This window comes from Melanostigma gelatinosum, assembly GCF_949748355.1.
Source record: "Melanostigma gelatinosum genome assembly, chromosome: 5".
Classification (NCBI taxonomy): domain Eukaryota; kingdom Metazoa; phylum Chordata; class Actinopteri; order Perciformes; family Zoarcidae; genus Melanostigma; species Melanostigma gelatinosum.
In genome coordinates, this window is record NC_136638.1 from 18,911,063 (window position 1) to 18,932,986 (window position 21,924).

Consider the following 21,924-nt stretch of genomic DNA (forward strand, 5'->3'; position numbering starts at 1 on the left):
CTGTCTGTCAGAGAGAGAGACACACTTTAGTGCCTCTGCAAGACGACGCGAGTGAGATGGAAGCAAAAAAAAACCTCCTGCCATAACCACGCTGAAAGCACGTATAAAAAGATAACCAAATTGCCCTTGTACTGCAATTGTCCTCTTTTCAATTTCCCAGCCTTGTGTGTTTTTTTTATCTTTTAATTTAGCTTAATTATGAGCCTTCACACCACTGGATATTTTTGTAACCTTGCTTTTAGGGAAAAAGAACGTCTGAAATTAAAGACAATTAAAAGCATTTATAAACTCAAGTTGCCTCAGTTTTGAGACCTGCATTAAGTGAATAGTTGATGGATTCCTGCTCTTCACGTGATAAACCGTCAGGCATTGAGTTTCATCACCTGCCTTCAAGTGGAAAGTGAAGAAGAACAACTCTGAGCTGAGGAGCGCTTCAGGCGCGGGGGTCCTCCGGAGCTCTCAGCCTTCACTCACGGTCGGCTTACTGCCCGCCTCTCCGGGGCTCGACACTCTGGACCGCACCGAGACCGCAGCACTCGTAGTTAAGGCAACTTGTGATTTCTCAGGAGTACCGACTCTATCGGCCTTTCTTTAGCAGAGGCAGACGCATCGCAGCCAAAAAAATGAATTAATTCTGGGAGCACAGTAAATTATTCATTACTTGGTTGAAATGTGGTTTGTGATCACACCAGAGGTCCAGCACACACAATGCGCCGTTGGTTCAAGGCTGCATCATTTAATGACACATGTAAAAAAACATCGACAAATATTTCACAACCATTAATCAACTGTAAATTATTTTGCTGCTCTCTCTCCAATTAATAAGACTTGGATGGCGGCAAACAATAAAAAGATAAAGCAGGTGATATTCTGTTATTTTATTTTCATGCCATATACCTCCATTTTTATCCAAAAACTGTTTAAAGAAACATGATAAGTCAGCGCTTAAGGTGCCAAAAATGAATGAAACATCCCTGGTTCGAATAAAGCCCGGGCACCTTGTTGTTGGATCTCATCTCGATCCCTTAATTATCTTTCAACTGTGACCCTGGCAATAAAAGCAAACCGTGCCCAAAAAATACTAATAAAAGAAAAAGATGAAGAACAAAATGTTGGCTGATATTAGGTTGGATCAGGTTTTTGGAGACTTATCGTATCAGCGAATGTGTATAAATAAAGAAATAAATTACAGTAGAAAAATGCTGAAATTGTGTATGTTTGAGGAAATGTAGAAACTGCATTGCATAGTTTTTCCCACCAAAAAGCATGAACTTTACTTTTCAAATGCAAAAATGTCCCGATCAGTAATTACCCCACGATTCTTTAAAAAAGAAGAAAAAACAACAGAAGGTATTTTCATCAAAAACATTTGTGCATGTAATGTGTTATATAAATATCATTGCCTAAAAACTACATTTTCTGAAATGATTTGGCCTTTTTAATAATTAAAGTAAACATTGGTTTTAAAAGACTGATGTCTTGAGTATGAATGAAAAGGCTCAGAGCAGAGTGACATCCACAGGTTGCAAGTCCAACAGAGACACAATGGCATTCTGCTGGTTTTGGTCGTTTCATGGGATTTGTAGGCAATAAATACAAATATAGAAAAACACCAGCCTTCAACTTGCTCATCATAAACATGTGAAATCTGGATTTTTAATATAATATCCACTTTAACCTGAATAAAACTTTGAGACCGACGCACAATACTCACACCCACACAATGAAGTGGAAAGATTAGCAACACACACACACACACACACTCGCAGATAACTAGCTGGCTCATGCATGAGGAGACAAGGAACCCATCACATGCTGTTGATCTTGCAGAAGACACAGAGAGTAAAGGGTGTAATAAATCCTTTCACTGCTCGACATTACTGAGATTGAGGTGTCCTTTGTATCTCAATGCAGCTCGGTGTCCTAGAAATTTTTATGACAGAAATCCGCCTGCACTTTGCTTTCAGTTTACTTCATATACAACAGGAACCAAACAACAAATTATAATTCCAGGGATAAATATTAATATAAAGTAATGTTTACCAGGGGATTTACAAAACCAAATATCATGCTTTAACTAAAATAATTTTAATAAAATGGCACTAGTTGAATGGATTACCAGTTTCACAGCTCAATAAATCTGTAGCTAGGATATAAGTCAGGTAAACACATGTTCATTCTTTCTTCACAGGACTTATAACATACTGAGAAGCTGAACACGACGTTGGAAACACTCACGATGTTACCTCCATGCACTACATCCACCACTTCACCGTCCACTTTCAGCACACATCAGATACTGTACAAACCGATGCCCTGATTGATCAACCTCTCCGACGGGCCGGGTCTCACCCGTGGACAATGGCGACAACAGGATAAGTGGATAAACAGTCCCTATAAATAGTCTTGTCATTTCCTAAGCTCTGATAATGCAGCCGGGCCGGCAACGTGCTCATCGGGCACCACTTCACAACAATGTCTGATAGACCGCAATTACAAGATGGTAATTCAGTGCAGTGTGTACTCGCTGTACTCTCTCCGTGTCGGGTTTGTGATTATGTGACAAAAGCATCGTCTGATGAGGACATGCGAGCAGACAATGGGCCCTTGTATCTGCTGGTGGAGAGAAGGGAAGAGGACTCTGGGTTAGATTAAAGCCCATTTTGATACGCCCTTTGTACTTTGCTCACTAAGCTATGATTGCTAAGATGAGAGAAAGTGGCGGCTTTTTGTCAGGCTGCATTACACTTTATTGTTAAAATAACACTGCCCACAATGAGGATACTCTTCCCCCAATGTGCTTTTAATTTCCACATCTAGTTTCTTCTCATTCCGTCTTGTGTGTCTCAGTTCGAGTCAACATCGCTTGCACGGCCGGTTCACCGAAACAGATTTTGGATTCAAAAGCCAAAAGTCTAAATGAATAACATCAATCCTCAAGGGTTGATAAACTCATTAAAAACAGCCACGTATCAGGTGATTGTGGACGCACTTAACTTGCTTCTTGAATTCGACCTGAGCAGCCAAGGAGACGAGGACTTGAGGCACAGCCAAAGACTTAATGCTCGGCTGATTACTTCCAATATTTGGAAAAAGGTGCACTATTATTGTCATAAAGAACTGGGAATGCAAACGATGATTGCTACACTGAGGACTGCATTAAGTGAGACGGCACAGAAAATTGAACTCTGCCCCAAACAAGGGAAGACATACACGTCTGACAGTCGGCCGCTTTACAAACTGCACATTATTGTCACTCTGTCACAACCTCGGAGGACCGGTCGCATTTAGCCAGACATTTTGAACGTCAAATGAAGCGCCTGTCGGCTCGTCTGACAGCATCTGAAACACACTGATTTGAATATTTCTAAAGCACTGCAGGGACAAACATGGAAGATCATATTAAAATGATTATGGTGGGATTTTTGCGGCGATCTGATCCAAAAAAGGACATTTCATCAAGTCTGTAGAAAATTACATGTATAGGCCAGGACATGATTTGATAATTGCAGTAAGCCAAACTCTGATTTAAATAAAATCTTGATTGACTGTGCAGCCCCAGGGGTAACGCTAAGTAGGATTTGAACTCTTAACACTGTTTTCTCATGCCTCGTTTCACACTATTACTTATTACATAAGTTGCTTTTTGTGCCTTTAAGGACAGACTGTGTGTTGTTGTAGCAAATGTAATGTGTATCAACAACAAAGTCACAAAAAGACGCAGGGTTGGACAGAGATCAGGAGGGCAGTGGGATGCCGACAGGAAGTGTGTCGGTAGCCTGATAATCAGACCGAACTGCCGCTGCACTTTCTTCATTCAGCCTGACTTCGTGCTTATGTTAGCCGATTTCTTGTTAGGTGAGATTATGCCCCAATCAATCAAGAGCAAGCGACGAATCTGTCAGTCCAGTTGACATGGAAGCTATTGTGGCAAGAACTAACTTAAGATTCAGGTCTGCAGCCAGGGCGGTCATTCAGAACAGATGTAAACATTTCTGTGTACACTTCTGGACGATCTAATTCAGGTGAAATTCCCCGTCGGTCCAGGGTTGAGACGGACCGTCTTTACCATAGAGTGAGCAAGATGGCAAACGTAAATACAACAGCAGCTTCCCATACGGAGGATCCTCTCCCGGGCCTAGAAGGAGTCACAACGGTGCGCCACAAACCAACACGTTTGATCGTAGCACTTGTCCTGATGACAGAAGCTCTGATGGGCCAAGTGCTGATGATCAAGCTGACTCCTTTTCCTCTTTTACTCCCTCACTCACTCCATCTCCTTCAGTCTCCCACATCGGCCCAATCAGGCTAATGACGCTCGCACTTCCTCCATCCCTTCCTGCTCACTAAAGTGGCAATTGATTGGAGGGGTGGGAAAGCTTTTAACAAGGGAGGGGTGGGAGAGAAATAATTAGCACGAATGAGCTTTTCTGCAAACTCCTCCAGTTTGGCTTTTCTTTCTCCGTTTATTTACTGACCCGGACAACATTAGGGATTAACTCTCCAAGGGTATGTTAACTTCTCAATGTCAGTGTGTAAATCAATCTGAAGCTGTAAAGTGAGGCCCGTTTGTCGAATGCCAATGTCTCACTCCTCTCGGGTCACATCCCTGCGATGATGTCTTAATGGAAGCGGTAAAGAAAAAGAACGGGGAAGGGAGAGGACGAAACTCTGGAGACGTACCGTAAAGAATCGTAGCCTTTCCTCCGTCCTCCCACTCAAAATTGAGACACAAACTGGACATCAGAGCGTCCCGCGGAAATTCGGGCACTGAACCTTGAAAGCTCACATTTTTCAGCACGCAGAGAGCATTAATGTTGCTGCCCAAACGACCAGTAAAGTGGTCTTTCTGACAGTTGTAACGTAATTAACTCAGACAGATCTAGACTGGAAAAACTAGAGCAGTGGCACTGTCGAAATTCATGCTGCGGCCAATTCACAGAGTCACTGCAGCCTCCGAACTTGGCCCGTGGCAAAGACACAGACACAAGAGGACAGAGTGGACATAACGTGACTTCAGCGCAGTGATGAAAAGTCAGATACAAGCGCCTAAGATTTAAGCTCGGAAAAGATCATGGTTTGTAGTGTGCGTGTTAAGAAACCTCAAAAACGTGCTTAAAAAAACCTGCAGAAATCTACAGCTGAACATTAAATTACGCGTCAGTCGCAAACAGTTTTGTGTACTTTTTTAAGTGAATTTGAAGCATATAGACCCCGATTCCTTGGATTGTTTCAAGCCTTTAAGATATTAAATACGCCTACAGCCTTTAATTTACATTACCAACAGAAGTGAGCCACTTGTGAGCAATTTTCTGTTCATTCGTTATGCATTTTTAAATCATAAGGAGGATTAAGTGAAAAACCTCAAAACAAATGGAGAGGAAGAAGACTATAGCTTAGATATGAGCTCTCTTCAGAAGCCATATTACTGTACAGGGACCAAGGTAATTATAGAAAGCACGTCTCTTCAGTGACAGGCTGTTCTAGTAATATTACTTTTTCCTTTTTATTTATTCTACACTAACGGGTCTTTAAAGAAACTTGTTTTTAATATGCACAGCTTCCTTAAAGTTCAGTCTTCACTACAGAAGAAAAATATGATACTGAAGTGCATGAATGGTTGAGAGAGTAGCTTTGATTACACATTAAATGCAGTTACTTAAAGGTCCCGTCACTGCCGTCTGTGGCTGTGAATCAAAGATGACGCCCAGTGGTTCTACGCTACAGAAGTAAAGCGACTTTGCGACAGACTCAAGCCTTTAAGCACGTATTAAAGGATTACTCTTTCATTTGATTAAAAAAATGAATTGGTTCCAGTTTAGATAATACCCCAAAATGTCTGTTCCCAGGCTCTGAAATGTGAAGGTTTCCAGCTTTTCTTTGTCTGATACGATAGTGAACTGAATATTGTTTTTTAGATAAATGAAGCAGTTTGACAGCTGTCATGATACCAGTTCCTAATATCTGTTATCTTACCCATTGCCTGTTTGCCTGTGGTCCCTTAGCTCTTCCCATCCTTCTCCACTCACCTGATCTTTACCTGCCCCTCATTCCTCTCATCAGCTCAATCATTAAAGGCCACTTTGGGAATAGATTGGACTGTTGTTTCAGCATCCAGCCCTCCTGTTCCACCTGCCTGCCTACTTCTATTTACTTAAGCACTGTACTTAAAGTGGCAACCTCGAAGATTTTCATTTAAATGAATTAAGTCACTTTCATTTGCCTAAGTAGATAACGCAATGATGATCGAGCCCATGGCCCACTCATTAAAGAATTGCAATATTTATGTATTTGGAGTGTTGAAAAAGTGCTGTATTACAGTTTTTCTCCATTGTATACTATGTTTCAGAATTGTGTGCATATTTCCATTTTGTGTGTGTTGGTACGCTTAGAAGGTAGAAAGCGTTTGGATATATTGAACTTCCAGAGAGGGTTCAAGGTGGAACCATCACACCATAGAAGGGTTCTCTGTAGAACCTCTCACAGGGTGGAACCTTTCACAGATGGTTTTATTCTATGTAGAACCCTCTATGTTGGGTTCTAGGTAAAACCCTCTGAAAGGGTTCCATGTGGAACCTTTATAACTCCTTTAAAGTTCATGATTTTACAAACAAAAAAGATCATTGACTTATAAAATATGGTACATTGTTATAGATTAAAATACCCAACATTATTGAGAGTATAGTTAAAATTAGCTTCATCTCATCCAGCAATATTTAAATGTCAACATAATAATAATCGTACAATCTTACATGATACTATAAGACTATAATGACACGTGAAGTACATTTTTCTTTTAATAATTGTGTACCTGAACATTTCTTTTTACATTTTTTAATTTTATGAGCTCAATCAAACAAAACATTCTGCAGATTAATCAACAATGAAAACAACTGTAAAGGTCTACTGTAATGTTCTCAATTTGAGAACGATCTAATTCTGCACTAAAACCCAGCTGCTCCCTTTCACAAAGACATAAAAAAAACATTTTTCATAATCTATATGACCTTTTTAGTGTTCTTTGTGGCACTCATTTAAGTCGTGGTCCCTGCCTTTGACCCTGCCTATCGCTGCTTACCGTTGACCCCGCTGATTAAAGTCCATACAGATCTCACTCAGATGGATTTTCCCCACGCACTCCGTTATTGGATTTTGCAGAGCAAATCCTCTTTCCACTAAAGATAAAAACGGGTTAACATCACACGCTGCTCGCCGCTGTATTTTGCAGTGGCTGGTAGAGCGGTGAGGTGATCATGGCAGGGCTAGGTTTTGACACATTGACAGCACATCGTATCTACTCTGAAAAGTGAGGCAGCATCAGCAAAGCCAATTTGCCTCCGTAAGTGCATGTGTGTGCGGACAGTTGACAGGCATATTGTGAGAACATGTCCATTAGCGCTGCTTCACAAAACACAAAGTCAGCGCAGTGGGGATACTCCTATAGGAGCTAGAGCTAAGGAAGTACTGTTACCACGGCAGGGAGAAGCAGTTCATGAGGGATCTGTGACCCGTTCTGCTTCATAGCAGCAGCATGTGAACCCAATTGACTTTCGGGGAAACAATACAACTCTAAATGAATTCTTACAGAAGCAGAAAGGTCGGCTGAGAGGAGGTAGAAAGTTATATTTCGTCTTCCTTTAATTTAAGAACTCATTGTGCATCAAAACACACACACTCACACACACACACAAATACACTCAGGCTCTTTTTATAATATCTGTTTTGAGGGTTTCTCAGAGCGCACACACACACACGTGAAATATCCGTGTGCGATAGCAAACTTGGTGTGACATTTTGCATCTTGTAATATGAGCCTGACCTAAGAGGAGCTGCCAAGAGCTCGAGGGCAGATGTATGGTAACAGCAGCACAGCGAGTCACAGGGAGCCTGTGGGACCTCAACAGTCTCCGTCCTGGGCTTTCCATCACCTCCTCTGACCCCCGTTACCACCGGGGAGGCTGGGTGGATCACAACAACACGTCCCTCTTGATTAAAATCTTGAAATAGTGGCAGCAGTCTACGGATGAAATGCAGCCTTGAAAACATTAATTCCTCAGGCGGAATTATTATTATTCTCTAATAAGTGCTACATGATGTGCATACTTAAAACAAACTATCAACAGCTTAAGCACTGAGACTGGAGTAGATACTGAGGCATTCAAAGTAGATCTGTGACAAAAATCACTTAATCCTTGGCCTGATGCTGGACAATCCCGTATAAAGTGGTTGAGCATGCAAAGATGTCCACACTATGTCACCTATTACTCCCGTCTAATGAGCTATGGTGAGATCTGAAAAAAACACTTTTAGCTGCTCTGAAGCAATTTACAACAAGTCAGGCCTGACAATCTTCCATACACATACAAACGGATGTCTGCCAGGCTGATTTTGGCGCCGAGCGGGGCGCTAAGCTCCATTGCCAAAGCCAGCACCGAATCAGTGAAGCCTTGCAGAAGGAGTGCGACGCTGTGCCACCGTAGGGTAATGCTCCTGTGAGGGGTTCTACCTGCAGAACCGAGAGGTCACCTGTTTTATCCTCTTAAAATCACCAAACATGATCACCTCTCTGTCACCTTTCTCCTCCAGCTGTTCTAGTCAATGTCTGTCTGTGTCTGCACTCATCCATTCCATCCCAAGGCCGCGGATCCTTCATCATCTTCATCCTCTAGAACACCCAAACCCCACTACAGCTATTGGTCATCATCCACCACAGAGTCCTCTGGAATCAATAAAAGCTGCTCCTCCGCTGGGTTGGATGTATATTGCACACGAAGGAAGCATCCAAGCTCAAAAAACACTGATGTTCAATTATTGATGCTGATCCTACGCGCCCATCCTCATGTAGAGCATCGTAATAATGAAACATTAAGTTGATGTTGGAAGGTTTCTGCTGCACTGATGTGTTCAATTCAACTTTTTAACCATTGATTGGTTTCAGATCAGTCAGTCTTTACATTTTATACAAAGTGACACCTCCGCTAACATTCACAACCTAAAGACATTAATTGATTGTTACATATGACGAAGAAAATTAGGAAATCCTCACATCTGAGGAGCTTGAATCAGAGAATGTTTGGTATTTTTGCTTGAAAAATGACTATGAAACAATGAATCAACTATGAAAATAGTTGCTATTAATTCAACGAATCAATCAATAGATGTATTATTGCAGCTCTAAAGAGATAATACATATTACAATACATGTACATTTTACAGGACAAACTAATAATCAATTAACAAGGAAATAACCAGCAGATTTATTGATAATAAATTTAATTATTTGGAAACTAGATGTGAAAAATTGGAGTTGTCTTCAAGCACAAGACATTTAAATGTTGTAACGCGTTCACCACGGCAGTTTGTGCCACTAAAACAACTGCAGCGAGGCGCCATCACTTGACAACTCAAGCACCAGGAGGAACCAACGAGGCAAACATCAAACATCTGTCAGGCAGTCGAGAAGGACTGCGTGTTATAAGAAGCTATGAAGAGATCCCGAGGAGAAAAACGTCAACACTCAGAAAAACTTTCCACGTTCCCAAAACAAACTGCTTCACAGAAGCATGTTGCAAATGTGAGTGAGTGAAACAACAGAAGAGGAAAATAAATCCCTCCCAACAGTCAATTAAAATTGTGATTTCATGCTTACTGTATTTCCCCTGAAGCAACACAATTCAAAATATGTGAATGTTCGTGTTTATTGATTTAGTGTTTTTTATGTTTAAATAAATATGACAAACAGTCGCATTTTCCCTCACAGTGTTTTATTAGACATGCACCTCAGCTGAAATAAAGAGCACCTCCTTTAGTGTTAGACGTTACATTTTTATGAAATGTAATATTATACTCTTTAGGCTTCAGGGAAAACGCAGCAAAGGCCTCATATTTAATGACTGATCGTTGAACGTTCACTTTGCAATCATTAATCAGACCGTATCCAGGCTGAAGTCAGTTTGATAATCACCAGTTATGAGACGAAGTTGAGCTTCATTGTCACTATTCGATTGGTGCATTTTAAATAAAGCACCTTGTTTTACTGTTTCTTCAGACAACTTCAGGTGCTGCAGAATGGGCTAATGTTATGATCAGCGTTGTCTTATGTATTCACGAATATGACGCGTTTGTGATGATGTCTATACGTCATTTGACTTTAAACTTGGACCTTCTTATCGACTACACATCCAAACGTTCATTATTAGGTCAGGAAGTTACGGTGTAGTCTACAGACACTCGCTCTCACACACATCCTGTCTGCACCTGCAGGCCAGAAAAACTATTTGCTCTAATCTTGCATCTCTCAGCTGTTGCCACGGTGAGTGAGTTTCCAGCGCCAACCAACAGCTTTATCGCTGACCTGCAGAGGGAAACCTGGGAGACCCTATCTCATGTGCACACAAACATGTCTCACACCTGCACTCAAATCACATGCAAAAGTACGCCACTCACACACACACCGCCCCGCCAGACGTTGCACCACACACACACACACACACACACACACACACACACACACACACACAGAACCAGGTTCATGTGCACTGTCTTATTCTGGCACAAGCAGGTGTAGCTGTGAAAAGATGTAATCATGCAGAAATACACGTATGTAATCTTGTCAACACAACCAAACAAAGGTGTGAAGCGGTGTTAGTTCTGACTAATCGCATAATCTCACACACACACGCACAGTCTCTCTCTCAGCAAGCAGAAATTGTGACAATGACAAGTAGTTCAAGCTCTAAAGACTGCGATAGGACCAGAATATTCTTTATCACTTGACGGTGAGCGGCTTAATTTTAGGGACAGTTTTTTACAGTCTAGCCTGAAAGATTTATCAGCAGACTTTGCCGCTGCATTTACTCTCATGGACTTTGCTCCACTGGAAAAGAAAGGAACACTTCACAAAAACTGCTGAGAGAATTTACAGTATATGTCAAGTTTTTAAATCTTTCTCAATTAAATTTTAACTCTCCGCAGGAAAAAATGAATGGCTTTTAATGTCAAACGCGATAAACACGGCGGCGGCTGAGAGTGCTGGAATGGAAACGAGGAATAAAACTTTTGCGAGTGAAAATGCAGCTCAGTAGAGCTAAGCTAATTTGCATTTAATCAATTTGAAAAAAGGTTTTAATGCAAAGTTAGTTGCAGACGTTGTACACACACACACACACACACACCAAGAACTCATCACTCCAAAGACATTTCATCGTGCAATCCATCTTAATCAGCTAGCCCATCAGAGACAATATATCCTCCCCTCCATCTCGCTCTCCTTCTCCGGGCGGAGTGATTGAGGGGTGTAAAGAGGAGGATGTTTCTATCCGCCGTCTCCTCCCCCCAATGCCCCCCCACCCTCCTCGCCAGGACGGCACTTAAGTGCTTGTGGGTTTTTATGTTTGTAGTGTTTTATAGGAGTGGGCAGGAGCCAGGGGCTGTAAAAGTGTGGAAGGAAGGAGGGAGGGAGGGACGGGGGGGCGTAGGAAAGGGAGGAGAAGAGGAGGAGAAGGGGGAGGAGTGGAGAGTTACTGTAAATCCGATCTTTATTGAGAGCGACACAAACGACAAACAGAGGCTGCCCAGCCTCCCTGCAACGGCCTCCTTACCTGATCAGTCAGTGCTGACAGAAGGAAGGAAGGAGCTAAATTATTCTTCAAGGCCTCTCATAGCAGCCAGAAAAGAATCCACAACACTCCCCTCCACATGTCGAAAACCACAGGCGCTGATTTGGCTGCTCATGCTTTGCCGTTAGATCTGCAACAGGAGGATAAGCTTGCAAGCAATTTGATTTTTTAAATGAGCATAACTAACCGTCTCTTCTCATAATTGTCGATGTCTGTTTGCTTCTCTCTTTAATTTTAATGTCGTATCTTTTTAAGTGCGAGCGACATCGCTGAAGGCCTCTTAGTCACCCAGTTAGTCATCGACTGAAAAGGTCAGGCACTTAGTCGACGAAGTGACTGCGGAGACAGTCAGCCGGCCAGCAGGTCAGTCACACAGAGAAGGATGACCGAACTCTGCTGACCGAAAACCCCTCCGTAGGTACCCTGTACCTGCTTGTTGCCATGGCAATGCAGTCTGAGATTTAAATACTAGCCCGTGTCCTCTCCCTGCCTCTCTTTTATCTTCTTCTTTTCACTCCTCCAGACTCTCCCCTCGATCTTTGTGAGTCGGAGCGCTGAGTGTCTGTCACGCTCCGTCTCGTGTCTCATCTGCCGTTGTGTTGTTCTTTCAGCCTCCCTCCCTCACCTTCCCTCGCCCTCTCTGCTAAATGACACTTTACTGGCCGTTTCCTCTAGTTAATTCCATGCTACTTTGCATTGTGCCACTCTGTAAAAAGATCTTGTAAAACACACGACGGGACACAAAGTCGCATCTACAGACACACACGAGACAAATTACAATTACTTACTGTGTACACACACATAATGACTTTAAAATTCACAGGCAGATGCATGAATGCTTGCAAACACACACACACACACACACACACACACACACACACACACACACACACACACACACAGTGATGCCACAAATGAGAGTGAAACATCAACATATTCACTGGATGCTGGCACAGCGTACACCTGCTGACAGTCAGCTGCCAATGAAGATCCATCATTTTCTGCTAAAGCCTAATCATCAAGCATCATTTAGGCCTGCATCACTCTCCACCGATGCACCGTCTGTGCCAACACGCCGAATCAATTTCCCCCAAATGCACAAACAGCCTTGTGGGAAAAGGTCTTCAGTGAATGAACTGGCTTTTGGCTCCATCTAATGGTCAAAACGCTCTAAACCCACTGGTAAGCACTGGAAAACAGCTGGTCGGAGGAAGCGTGTTATGTGACCAGATAATATACGTGTCCTTACAAAATGTGATATGACTCATTTAATCTAAATGTATTAGGTTAGACTAATACAGTATACGTAGTGATATAATTAACTTGGTATCAGCTTTTCTAATTGTATAACTCTCCGATAGCACAAAGGTTACTCTATGGAAAACCTGAATAATTACATTTCAGTATTAATAGATGTGTTTTCCTCATAAGCATTGATTTTTCTGCAGAAGATCATTTAAAAAATAGTCAATTCTCCTCGTTAAAAATGATTTAGTTGCAATAACAGATGTGTGTAAACAAATGTCTCTTAATAAAATGAGTATTGTAAACCACTCCTGATGTGGTACCCAAATAACACTGTGGTTAGTTGTATTCACCGACAGCTGATTTGACCAAGGAGTTTCTCTTGGCCTTTAAAAATCACTTCTGGTTATTTCACACGGTTCCTTTTCAAAGCAGTTTTTCCATAAGCTGTTCAGTACTGAGGCTTCACATTAAAGCCACCTCTGCTTTCAAGTAGCTTTGCCTACTTTTGAAGTTTCCAGGGAGCCAGTCAGCAAATCCTTCCGACTCTAAACCCTTTTAGTGTTCTTGTATTCTTGTGTACTCGCTACTTTAAAGAAAACTGCACCATGCAAACCTGTTGGTAACCATGTAAAAGCCTGTAGCTGTCCCTCCCACACACTGAGAAAACATCAGAGGCATAATGAGCACAAACCGCCCTCACACTTGTTTTGTGCCAAATTGATGTACAGTACATTCACAGCGATGCAGCAGCCTGGGCGCTGTATTCACTTTAGCACCAACTTTTTTTAATCCGTAACCCTTTATCATATTTCCTCACTGGTTGGCTTTCCTCTTCACAAAATAAAAGGAAATAAAATGCTTTATCTGGGTTTTCATTTGACTTGATCATGTGTGATCATGTGACCATGTTGAGTGACTAATCTACACACTGGTCCAACTAAAACAAAAACACTCAACTCAGTCACACCCACACACATACCTGCATTGACAATAACGTCCACTTCCAGCTTGGTGATGTCACCGCTGTAGAGGGAAATCTTCTGGTCAAGCTTTTCATTCCTCTGGTAGAGAGTTTGTTCAGAGCCGCCTGATAATGAGACACACATTCAGACTCAGGATCAGTTGTATATTAGTGGTATCTAAAGTTGTATGGTTATGTTATAGAAAAGGATGTGTGTATTTGTTATGACTTCTTAACAACAAAACAGTGCTTGGTTTATGGGTATACTGAGTTAAAGAGGAGTTGTTAGGTAGGAATATGGCCAAATTTAGCCAAATTATCAATATTTCTAAATAGCTGTCAACACAGCAGTTTGAATTAATGGGTCTGATGTATTGTGTATTGTTGCTGTAGGCCATTCTATTCCAATTCACAGTGAAAACTGTACTGCTGAATGGTCAACGCTGAACATACATTCAGTTACAAAACCGAGATACAAATCTACTGAACGGGATTATTCACAGTTTTTATATCACGGTGTCAGAGCTATTGCCACAATGAAGGTATCTGTAGGCTAAGTGGCAGGTTCAGGTGCGGGGCCAACGTCGGGGGTTCTGGTGGCTACACAGCAAAGGTACAAAGCACACAACTTTGACGGTATGGCAGGGAGCGAGTGGGAAAGGGGCAGGGGAAACATCTGCAGGGGTGAAACATCTGCAAGGGTGATGAGGAAAGTGGAAACAGGTGAGCAGGAAGGTGGGGAAAAGGTCAGGTGACTGGGACTGAGGGGACGGGGGTTATTGCAGGGCAGGAGGGAGCTGCTGGATGTGGCAGTGAGATGACTGGGACAGGAGAATAAGTCTGAGGGCATCTGGTGGTGGACAAGGCTACTGAAGAAGGCTGGAACACACTCATTCGATGCGTACTGTAGCTGGAGCAGCAATGTTGGAGGGTTACAGCACACGGCACTAGACATAAAGAGATGGTGTCCGTACAGGGGCTCTTTGGGGCCGCTCGAATGGACGGCGGCCGATAAACAACATGGCCTTTTAGTCTTTATTTAACAATCGTGTTGTTTTGTGTGCATCCGATAAAGCTTGCATTACATATTAATATATTACATTTTACATGCGAGTTGCCTCCAGCTCTTTTTATGTTGCTCAATAATTTGGAAATGTTCTTGATGTGATTTGACCAAATATCTGATACCACCAGTGAAAGTATTTATGTGTTGCTGCATCTCTCCGGTAAAGTCTCAGCAGCACTACCGCCCAACCCTGAGTGAAGTCGACAGTGACTCTGACTGATGTTGGGTGTCTGACCTGCAGTGGGAGTCCACACCGACACGTCTGCCAGTGACACGAAGTTAGACGTCCTGTAGTGCTGACGCCTGTCCTTCACAGACAGAGACAGCAAGGAGTCTGAAAGAGACAACAGACAAAGAGGACAGACAGTAAACATGTCAGCGAGATGAAAAATAAATCTTTTTTTATTTATATATATTATAGTACACTTAAGGTACTTATTGGTCTTTGTGCAGCTTTCGGGCTTAAGTCCCAGTTTGTTGTTCTATTCATTACAATCACCAAATATCTGCAACTTCTCAAACTCAATAATGTGCTTGCTGTTCTTCTTCTCATATTATTCTTAAATCAATGTCTATTGTTTTTCAATCTGTAGGTCAACCAAAATATAGTTTATAGATATCCGATGGATTATTAATATAAATGACCATTAGTTGCAGCCCAAATGCATTTTCATAATTCCTAGTGATTTAATTTGTAGCTTTATAAATAATAATATATATAGGGTGCATGCACTATATAGGGTGCATGTACTGTATATTGTGAGTTTATGGTGTAGGCTACTAATGCTACTTTACTATTACAAAAGACAAAATGCTAGAGATCATGTTACTCTTTCAGGTCAAATATGTGTGGACTTGCGCTTTGCTGTGATAATTGTTTGGAATCATACATTTTAAGAGCAAACAGGGTCGCTAGTTTTAGTCTTTTGTGACACACCTGTCCAACCAACTGTTGGTCATGTGACAGCACACACGTTTCTCTCTTGTTTGTGACACACTTTACAGTCAAACTAAAAATCTCCTCGGCTTGGTTGAACAGTCTCACCCTTGGTTTCCTTCCAGTCTCCCTCAGCGGAGTTCAGGTTAACTTTGCGGGCCATGGCGGTAACTATTCCAGTGTGGAGACACTGGACAAGTGCGACCGTGCTCGCGCCGAGGGCAGCACCGAGGGCTACCTGGCCCAGCCAACCTTTCCTCCCCCGGGGTGAGGAGGAACAGTTACTCTGGCTGGACTTCGTCGCAAACTTCTCAGCTCGGAGGCCACTTGTAATATGGCCGCGGACAGGACTTGTCGCTGGCTTCCCTCCCAGCTGGAAGCTTCCAGGAGTTAAAATGTGTTTGAACCTGACACCTGCTCCCTGGAAGTCTGCACAGACTCGAGACAAAGAGCCAGCGCGCAGTGGGGCTCTGATATATGAAAAGAGAGCTGATATTCGCAGTGCCATGCCTGAATGACGCTGGGGGGGTAACGGTTTGTGTTACTGCAGCTTCTCGGCTCTCAGTGTCGGACACACCGTGGTTAGGTTTCGTTTTCGCTACGAACACACGTTAGTGAAGAACATTAGTTGGTTCCTAGTTCACATATGCAATTTTTGTTTTGGACGTTCACATGTGGAATGTACCATTTACAAGGGGTGCAAGGTAGCTGTCGCTAGTTCAATAAACGTGTGCCAATAAATTAATAAACGTGCCAATACGTTTTCGTGCGCTATGCAGACATGTATTTACGATTCAGTATCATTTCCTGTGAAAAGGCTTCGCTCCAAAGTGACCAATGCTGCTCTATTTTTAAATCAGACACCGACTCTGATAACATGGGAACGCCGAACACCACAAGCTTACGCCTACTTCAAGACCGTCGGAAATATGGGAATTATAAGATGATTGCACAATGAGCGCCCAAAGTAGCTACAGTATAGTTTGTTAAAACCTGTTTCTAAGTCAAAAAAAATTAAAGTACGTTTGGGTGTGGGGCAGGCGTTATTATTCAAGGGAGGTCAGATTATTACTTACAGTTATTATTTCCCCCCAAACCAAATCAGTGAGCCAATCATTTCTGATGACATTAAGATATTCTTATATATTATGGGGGGTGGGAGTATGCATCACTCACACTCCATCTGTCACTCAAAAGCCCTTTTCACATTTCCGCCTGGCGGAAACTGACAAAAAAGGAACAAGCCTTTCTTGACAGAAGTGACACAAGCAGCACAGAAACAACGACACAGACCACAACCTGCCCAGCCCGAGAGAGGAGAAACGTCTGCACAGTTTCATAGAAAACCTGGGAAACTTCTTCAGAGATCTGACAGAGGCACAGGAGTCCCCCCAGTTTCCATCTCTCAAAACCTGAAGGTATTGTCGTTCAAAGTTTGTGTGTGAGAGAGTGTTACATGAGAGGAAGGGAGAGAGAGTAAGGCCATGCAGAGAGCGTGTTAAGGCAACATGTGTATGTTTAGGCTTCTAAATTGAAAGATTTGAGATAATTTATTAGCTCACAGCACTAAACAAATTAGAATGCCAGAAGTGAACTGGTCACAGATCAGAACTGAGATTCAGCAACATTCAGATAAAGAAAGTTTAGGCCTCCAACAGAGGTAAGACGGATGAAAGCTTTCATTACCATTGTCTGTGATACAAGTCTTTGAAAATACAGATACATGGGGCAAAGACTCACATGTTAATCCTTGAATTGAATACATTTCACATGGGTTTACATTTCCACACCCATGCAGTTGATCTCTGTATTGGCATTGGATGAGCATCTCGTCTGGGGCGGGTCAGAAAGCGGAAGGCTGTGTCCCTGGTGATAGTTCAAGTTGGAAACAGGAAGTGCTCATCAAACTGGACATATTACCAGAATCAACTCACCCATCCAGTGTGTGTGTCAGTGTTACTCAGTATCATGTGATATTGATCCATGAGTTAAAGTTGTTTTTTTTTCTCACAGTTGATTGGCTGAAGTATGATTGACAGGTCATCTATCCTCTCTTTTTTAATATCTGAAATATTCTGTAAAACTCGAAGCAGGATTTTTATTTTCAAAACTATAAAGTTCTTTCACACATTTTGAAAGTGTATTACATTTGCAGCATATGTAACTCAGATTTTCACTGCAGTTGTATACTTCTTAAAATGAATTATAAAGGCATGTTCAGCATTGTATGCACTGATGTGAAATAATGCAGAACACGTTAATATGTAGTCGGACTGAAATTGATTTTCATTATTTAGGCATGTAACGTTGTACTGAAACGTGATGGTCTTGTTTTAGAGAGTTTTTAATGTTTCCTCAGACATTATTGTTGCAAGCTATTCAAGTGCATCATTTCTCACTTGTGACATATAGGCCATCTGAACATCTGAACATTTTTCACGAAAGTGTTGGATCTAAAAATGAAAGAGTAACCTCACTGATTAATTGTAAGTCTTGTTCATCTTCTTCCTGTCCTTGACTGCTTTGTCTGAGCTGTCGAGCACCAAACAAAAAGTAAAAATATGACCTTTGTCACACATAATAGATCAATTAAAGAGCATTTGTCGAGCAGCTTTTCACAACAAGCGGTTACCAATTTGACAATTTTACTTGTCTCATTTCTTTGTCTCTCTCCCATGTTTGTTTTTCCTACTTTCTTCTCCTTTCTGTCAGACCTTCTTCTCCCAGTATGGCGGCGTGGGACCTTTCAGTCACAGTGGAGGACCTGGGGTCTGACGCGCCACCTGTCACCCTCAGCGTGGCCTCTGACCTCCACGTCGGAGGGGTCATCCTGAAGCTGGTGGAAAAGACACGTAGGTCACTGTCTGTCTCTGTTTGTCTCCGTCTCTCTCAGTGTCAGTACACAGACTAAAAATAGTTACATTTGTTTGGACATGTGATAATTCACAAACAGTGTATAGGTAACACTTTAACATGATTTCTTGATACATCCTGTATGCATTAAATCATCATAAGTCATTAAGTAACATAAACACACCTCAGTTTGTCCAAAATATGCTTTCGATTATTTTACATTTAGTTTGCATACATTCTCATACCAAGCAATAACCATCTTCATTATGAGTCTTAACACTGCTAACATCCTGTCCTGTTTGGTCTTTTTGCATACATGTCATACACTCAGTTATTAAACTATATTACGATTTTGAAATGTACAAGACAAGCAAGTGTACATGATGAAGCTTTTCAAATAAAAATACTGGCGAATAATAATACATTTAACAGATACATTAAATGTTTGTCGACTCAACCAAATGACCATACATCTTTTATTTTGATAGCAGATTTTTTTTAACTCCCAGTTTAATTGCTAGTCGAAATGGTTTACTGTTTAGTAATTTAAATATATTACCAATTGTTGAATGAGCATTATGCGACATAAAACTCAATTCCAAACAACGAGTTCCATAAACAATAAAGATGACCCTGACGTGATTTGAACACGCAACCTTCTGATCTGGAGTCAGACGCGCTACCGTTGCGCCACAGAGTCTGTTACGTAACTTGGAGGTGGATATACATTAGATGTAATGTCATTGTTACGTAATTGTTCATGAGAGGCGGCCTACAGTTCGAGGTAAAAACTGATCACATCTTAACATTTGTACCTGGTTTCCAGTCGCAGCAGCACAGCTAGCTGCTGCCCCAGTCTGTCCGCTGAGACAGCAGGCTAAACAAGACCACCACAACCTTTTTGTGTATACTACTGTAACGCTGGCTTGCTGGATTTTTTAAAATAGGATTAAGGAGTGAAGTCGAGCACTTCTCCATGTCATTAACATGTAGGGTTATGATTACTTTATGGAACCAGCTGGGTCAATTAACAGTACCCTACGTTAGGTGAGCAATAGCTAACAGTAAAACAATGGGTGTTTCTCAATGTTTTCAGATATAACTTCTGTTTAGCAAACTGATCAACCATGCTTAGAGCTAGCAATTCTCAATAACTCAACTGGTCTGTTACTTGGTAACGTTAGCTAACGGCAAAGTTTCCTTGGTTTCATTTGTTGTGGTTATAGTTGACCCATATGTAAAAAAAAAAATAGATCTATCATCTACTGTACTGACTTGTGGAAAGTAATTGAATTAGGTTTCACTTTTGTTTACATGTATGTTGTTACATGTCCACTTCACCACAACATCATATCTGCTTTAATGACACCAAAACTTTATAAAGTACGAATAAAAACACCAGTAACGTCAGGGCTTCTTAATACTTCGGTAATTTAGCACCATTTAATACAAGGTTTTGGAACGCATCCCTGCCATCAGATAAAGTAAAACACAGATTGCTCTCGCTAGAGCCAGTGACCGTAGGCTGCTGGTTGTGCAAGATGGCGGACTGCATGCAAGATGATCCGCTCCCCAAGTAAATATAAATGGCTTTTTCTAAGCTAACGAAAACACTACTATTCTTAGTGTCAGGTAATTGTACACTGAATAAAACATAGTTATACATAGGAATATTACGGTATATTCCATTGCTACCAATTAATCCCCCTAATTGTTACACACTGTTCCTTTATATATTGACTCTGACATACTTTGAACATGCTATCATCTGATTTGAACTCAGTGTTGCCCCTCACACAAGCGGTTGGAGTAAGTAAATTGATAACATTTATTCGAGTTGTCAGTTTACTTTCCATTACAATAATTTAAGTTTACATGCCCGGTGGTTCAGAGGCGACTTTCGAGTTCTTGATGTGACAAAATGTCTAAAGGGGAACAGGACAACTACAGATCATCTCACACATCAGAGTCCAAACTAAAGGATGTTCTGTGTTTCAGTTTGCAGCAATATCTATTTTGTGTCTCGCCTCGATAGAGATACAGCGTGATTGGTCGGACCATGCGATATGGTGGGAACAGAAGCAGCGATGGCTGCTGCGAACAGCCTGGACTCTGGAGAAATATGGCATCCATGCAGACGCCCGGCTGGTCTTTATGCCCCAACACAAGCCCCTGAAGCTGGGTCTGCCCAACGGCACTACCCTGAGGCTCCAAGCCTGCTTCTCAAGCGCCGTCTTCCAGACCGTGATGGGTGTCTGCAGAATGCTCAGTGAGTCTCAGCCTTTTTTAAAATTTCTTTCCTTTCTGTCTTTTTGCTTTCATTTATTATTTTGTTCATTGTTTATTTATTTCCTTAAATTCTTTGCCTCCTTTGACTCTTCTTCGATTAATGTCTTCCTTCATCCCCTCTTGTTTTCTTCTTTGTTTCCTTGTTTCCACGTTTGGTTTTCTATACTTATTAATTTTCCTTGTTTCCTCACTCTTTGCTTTTTCCATTCCTTCCTGCCTTCGTGCCTTTATATGTTTCCTCCATTCCTTCTTTTGTTTCCTTTTCCTTCCCTTTTCTTTGCTCCTTGTTTTGTTTCCTTCGCTCTCCCCACCTTGTTTATTTATATTGTGTACTCCATTCCTTTCTTCATCCCTTCCTTCTTTCTTTCTTGACTGGCCTTATTTCCTTTCTTCGTTCCTTGTATCTGCACTACAAGCACTGACTGTGCATGCCCTAGAAAAGTAAAAGTACACTAGTTATATGTACTGTATTGTGCGTCCTCGGTCCAATTCTCCTTAAGCAGTCTAAAACACAAGTTTTTTTCATCAAAAAAGAAAGTTTTGGACCCTGACTTGATTTGAGAATGCAAGCTTCTGAAAAATGTGTATTGATTGTAACACTTAGAGGGCACGTTGATACAAATGTTCTAGTAGTCAGTTCAATGGCCAATCTAATTTATGTTTAAATGGCCATTGGTTCAGGAGCTATGACCTCAAGTACTTCAAATGAAAAATGAATTGGCTAAAAAGTTCTAGTTAATTAAGAATTTATTAATGTATTTAAAAATTTGTTTAAAATTATTTCAGTTCAATTATGTCATTGCCGAGTAAGTCAGAATTCAAAAAACATTTTACAGTTCTTAAGGTGAATATTTGAACTTTTATTAAGAACTTTATCCTGTTTTACCATATTTAATCAAAAAGAGGATAAGGAACCAAAATATTATCTTCGCTGGGATTTGAACATACAATC

At 41.4% G+C, this 21,924-nt stretch overlaps 2 protein-coding genes across 5 annotated transcripts in view; one reads left to right on the forward strand and one right to left on the reverse strand.

Moving 5' to 3' along the window:
- Nucleotides 1-16,449, reverse strand: part of macrod1 (mono-ADP ribosylhydrolase 1) — a 93,812-nt gene extending 77,363 nt beyond the window's left edge. For all 3 annotated transcript variants that reach the window (XM_079268477.1, XM_079268478.1, XM_079268479.1), the window contains exons 1-3: nucleotides 15,939-16,449; nucleotides 15,129-15,227; nucleotides 13,846-13,953 (exon numbers count right to left, since the gene is read on the reverse strand). In XM_079268477.1, the coding sequence (XP_079124603.1) occupies nucleotides 13,846-13,953; nucleotides 15,129-15,227; nucleotides 15,939-16,338 (607 nt within the window). In that variant the 5' untranslated portion in view covers nucleotides 16,339-16,449. The remainder of the gene's footprint in view (nucleotides 1-13,845; nucleotides 13,954-15,128; nucleotides 15,228-15,938) is intronic.
- A 669-nt stretch (nucleotides 16,450-17,118) lies between these two features.
- The window catches only part of fermt3b (FERM domain containing kindlin 3b), a 38,495-nt gene continuing 33,689 nt past the window's right edge, over nucleotides 17,119-21,924 (forward strand). For both annotated transcript variants that reach the window (XR_013771991.1, XM_079268611.1), the window contains exons 1-3: nucleotides 17,119-17,248; nucleotides 18,543-18,682; nucleotides 20,719-20,952. Coding sequence is in view for 1 of the 2 variants with exons in the window: in XM_079268611.1 (XP_079124737.1) it covers nucleotides 18,559-18,682; nucleotides 20,719-20,952 (358 nt within the window). In the remaining variant the exon portion in view is untranslated. The remainder of the gene's footprint in view (nucleotides 17,249-18,542; nucleotides 18,683-20,718; nucleotides 20,953-21,924) is intronic.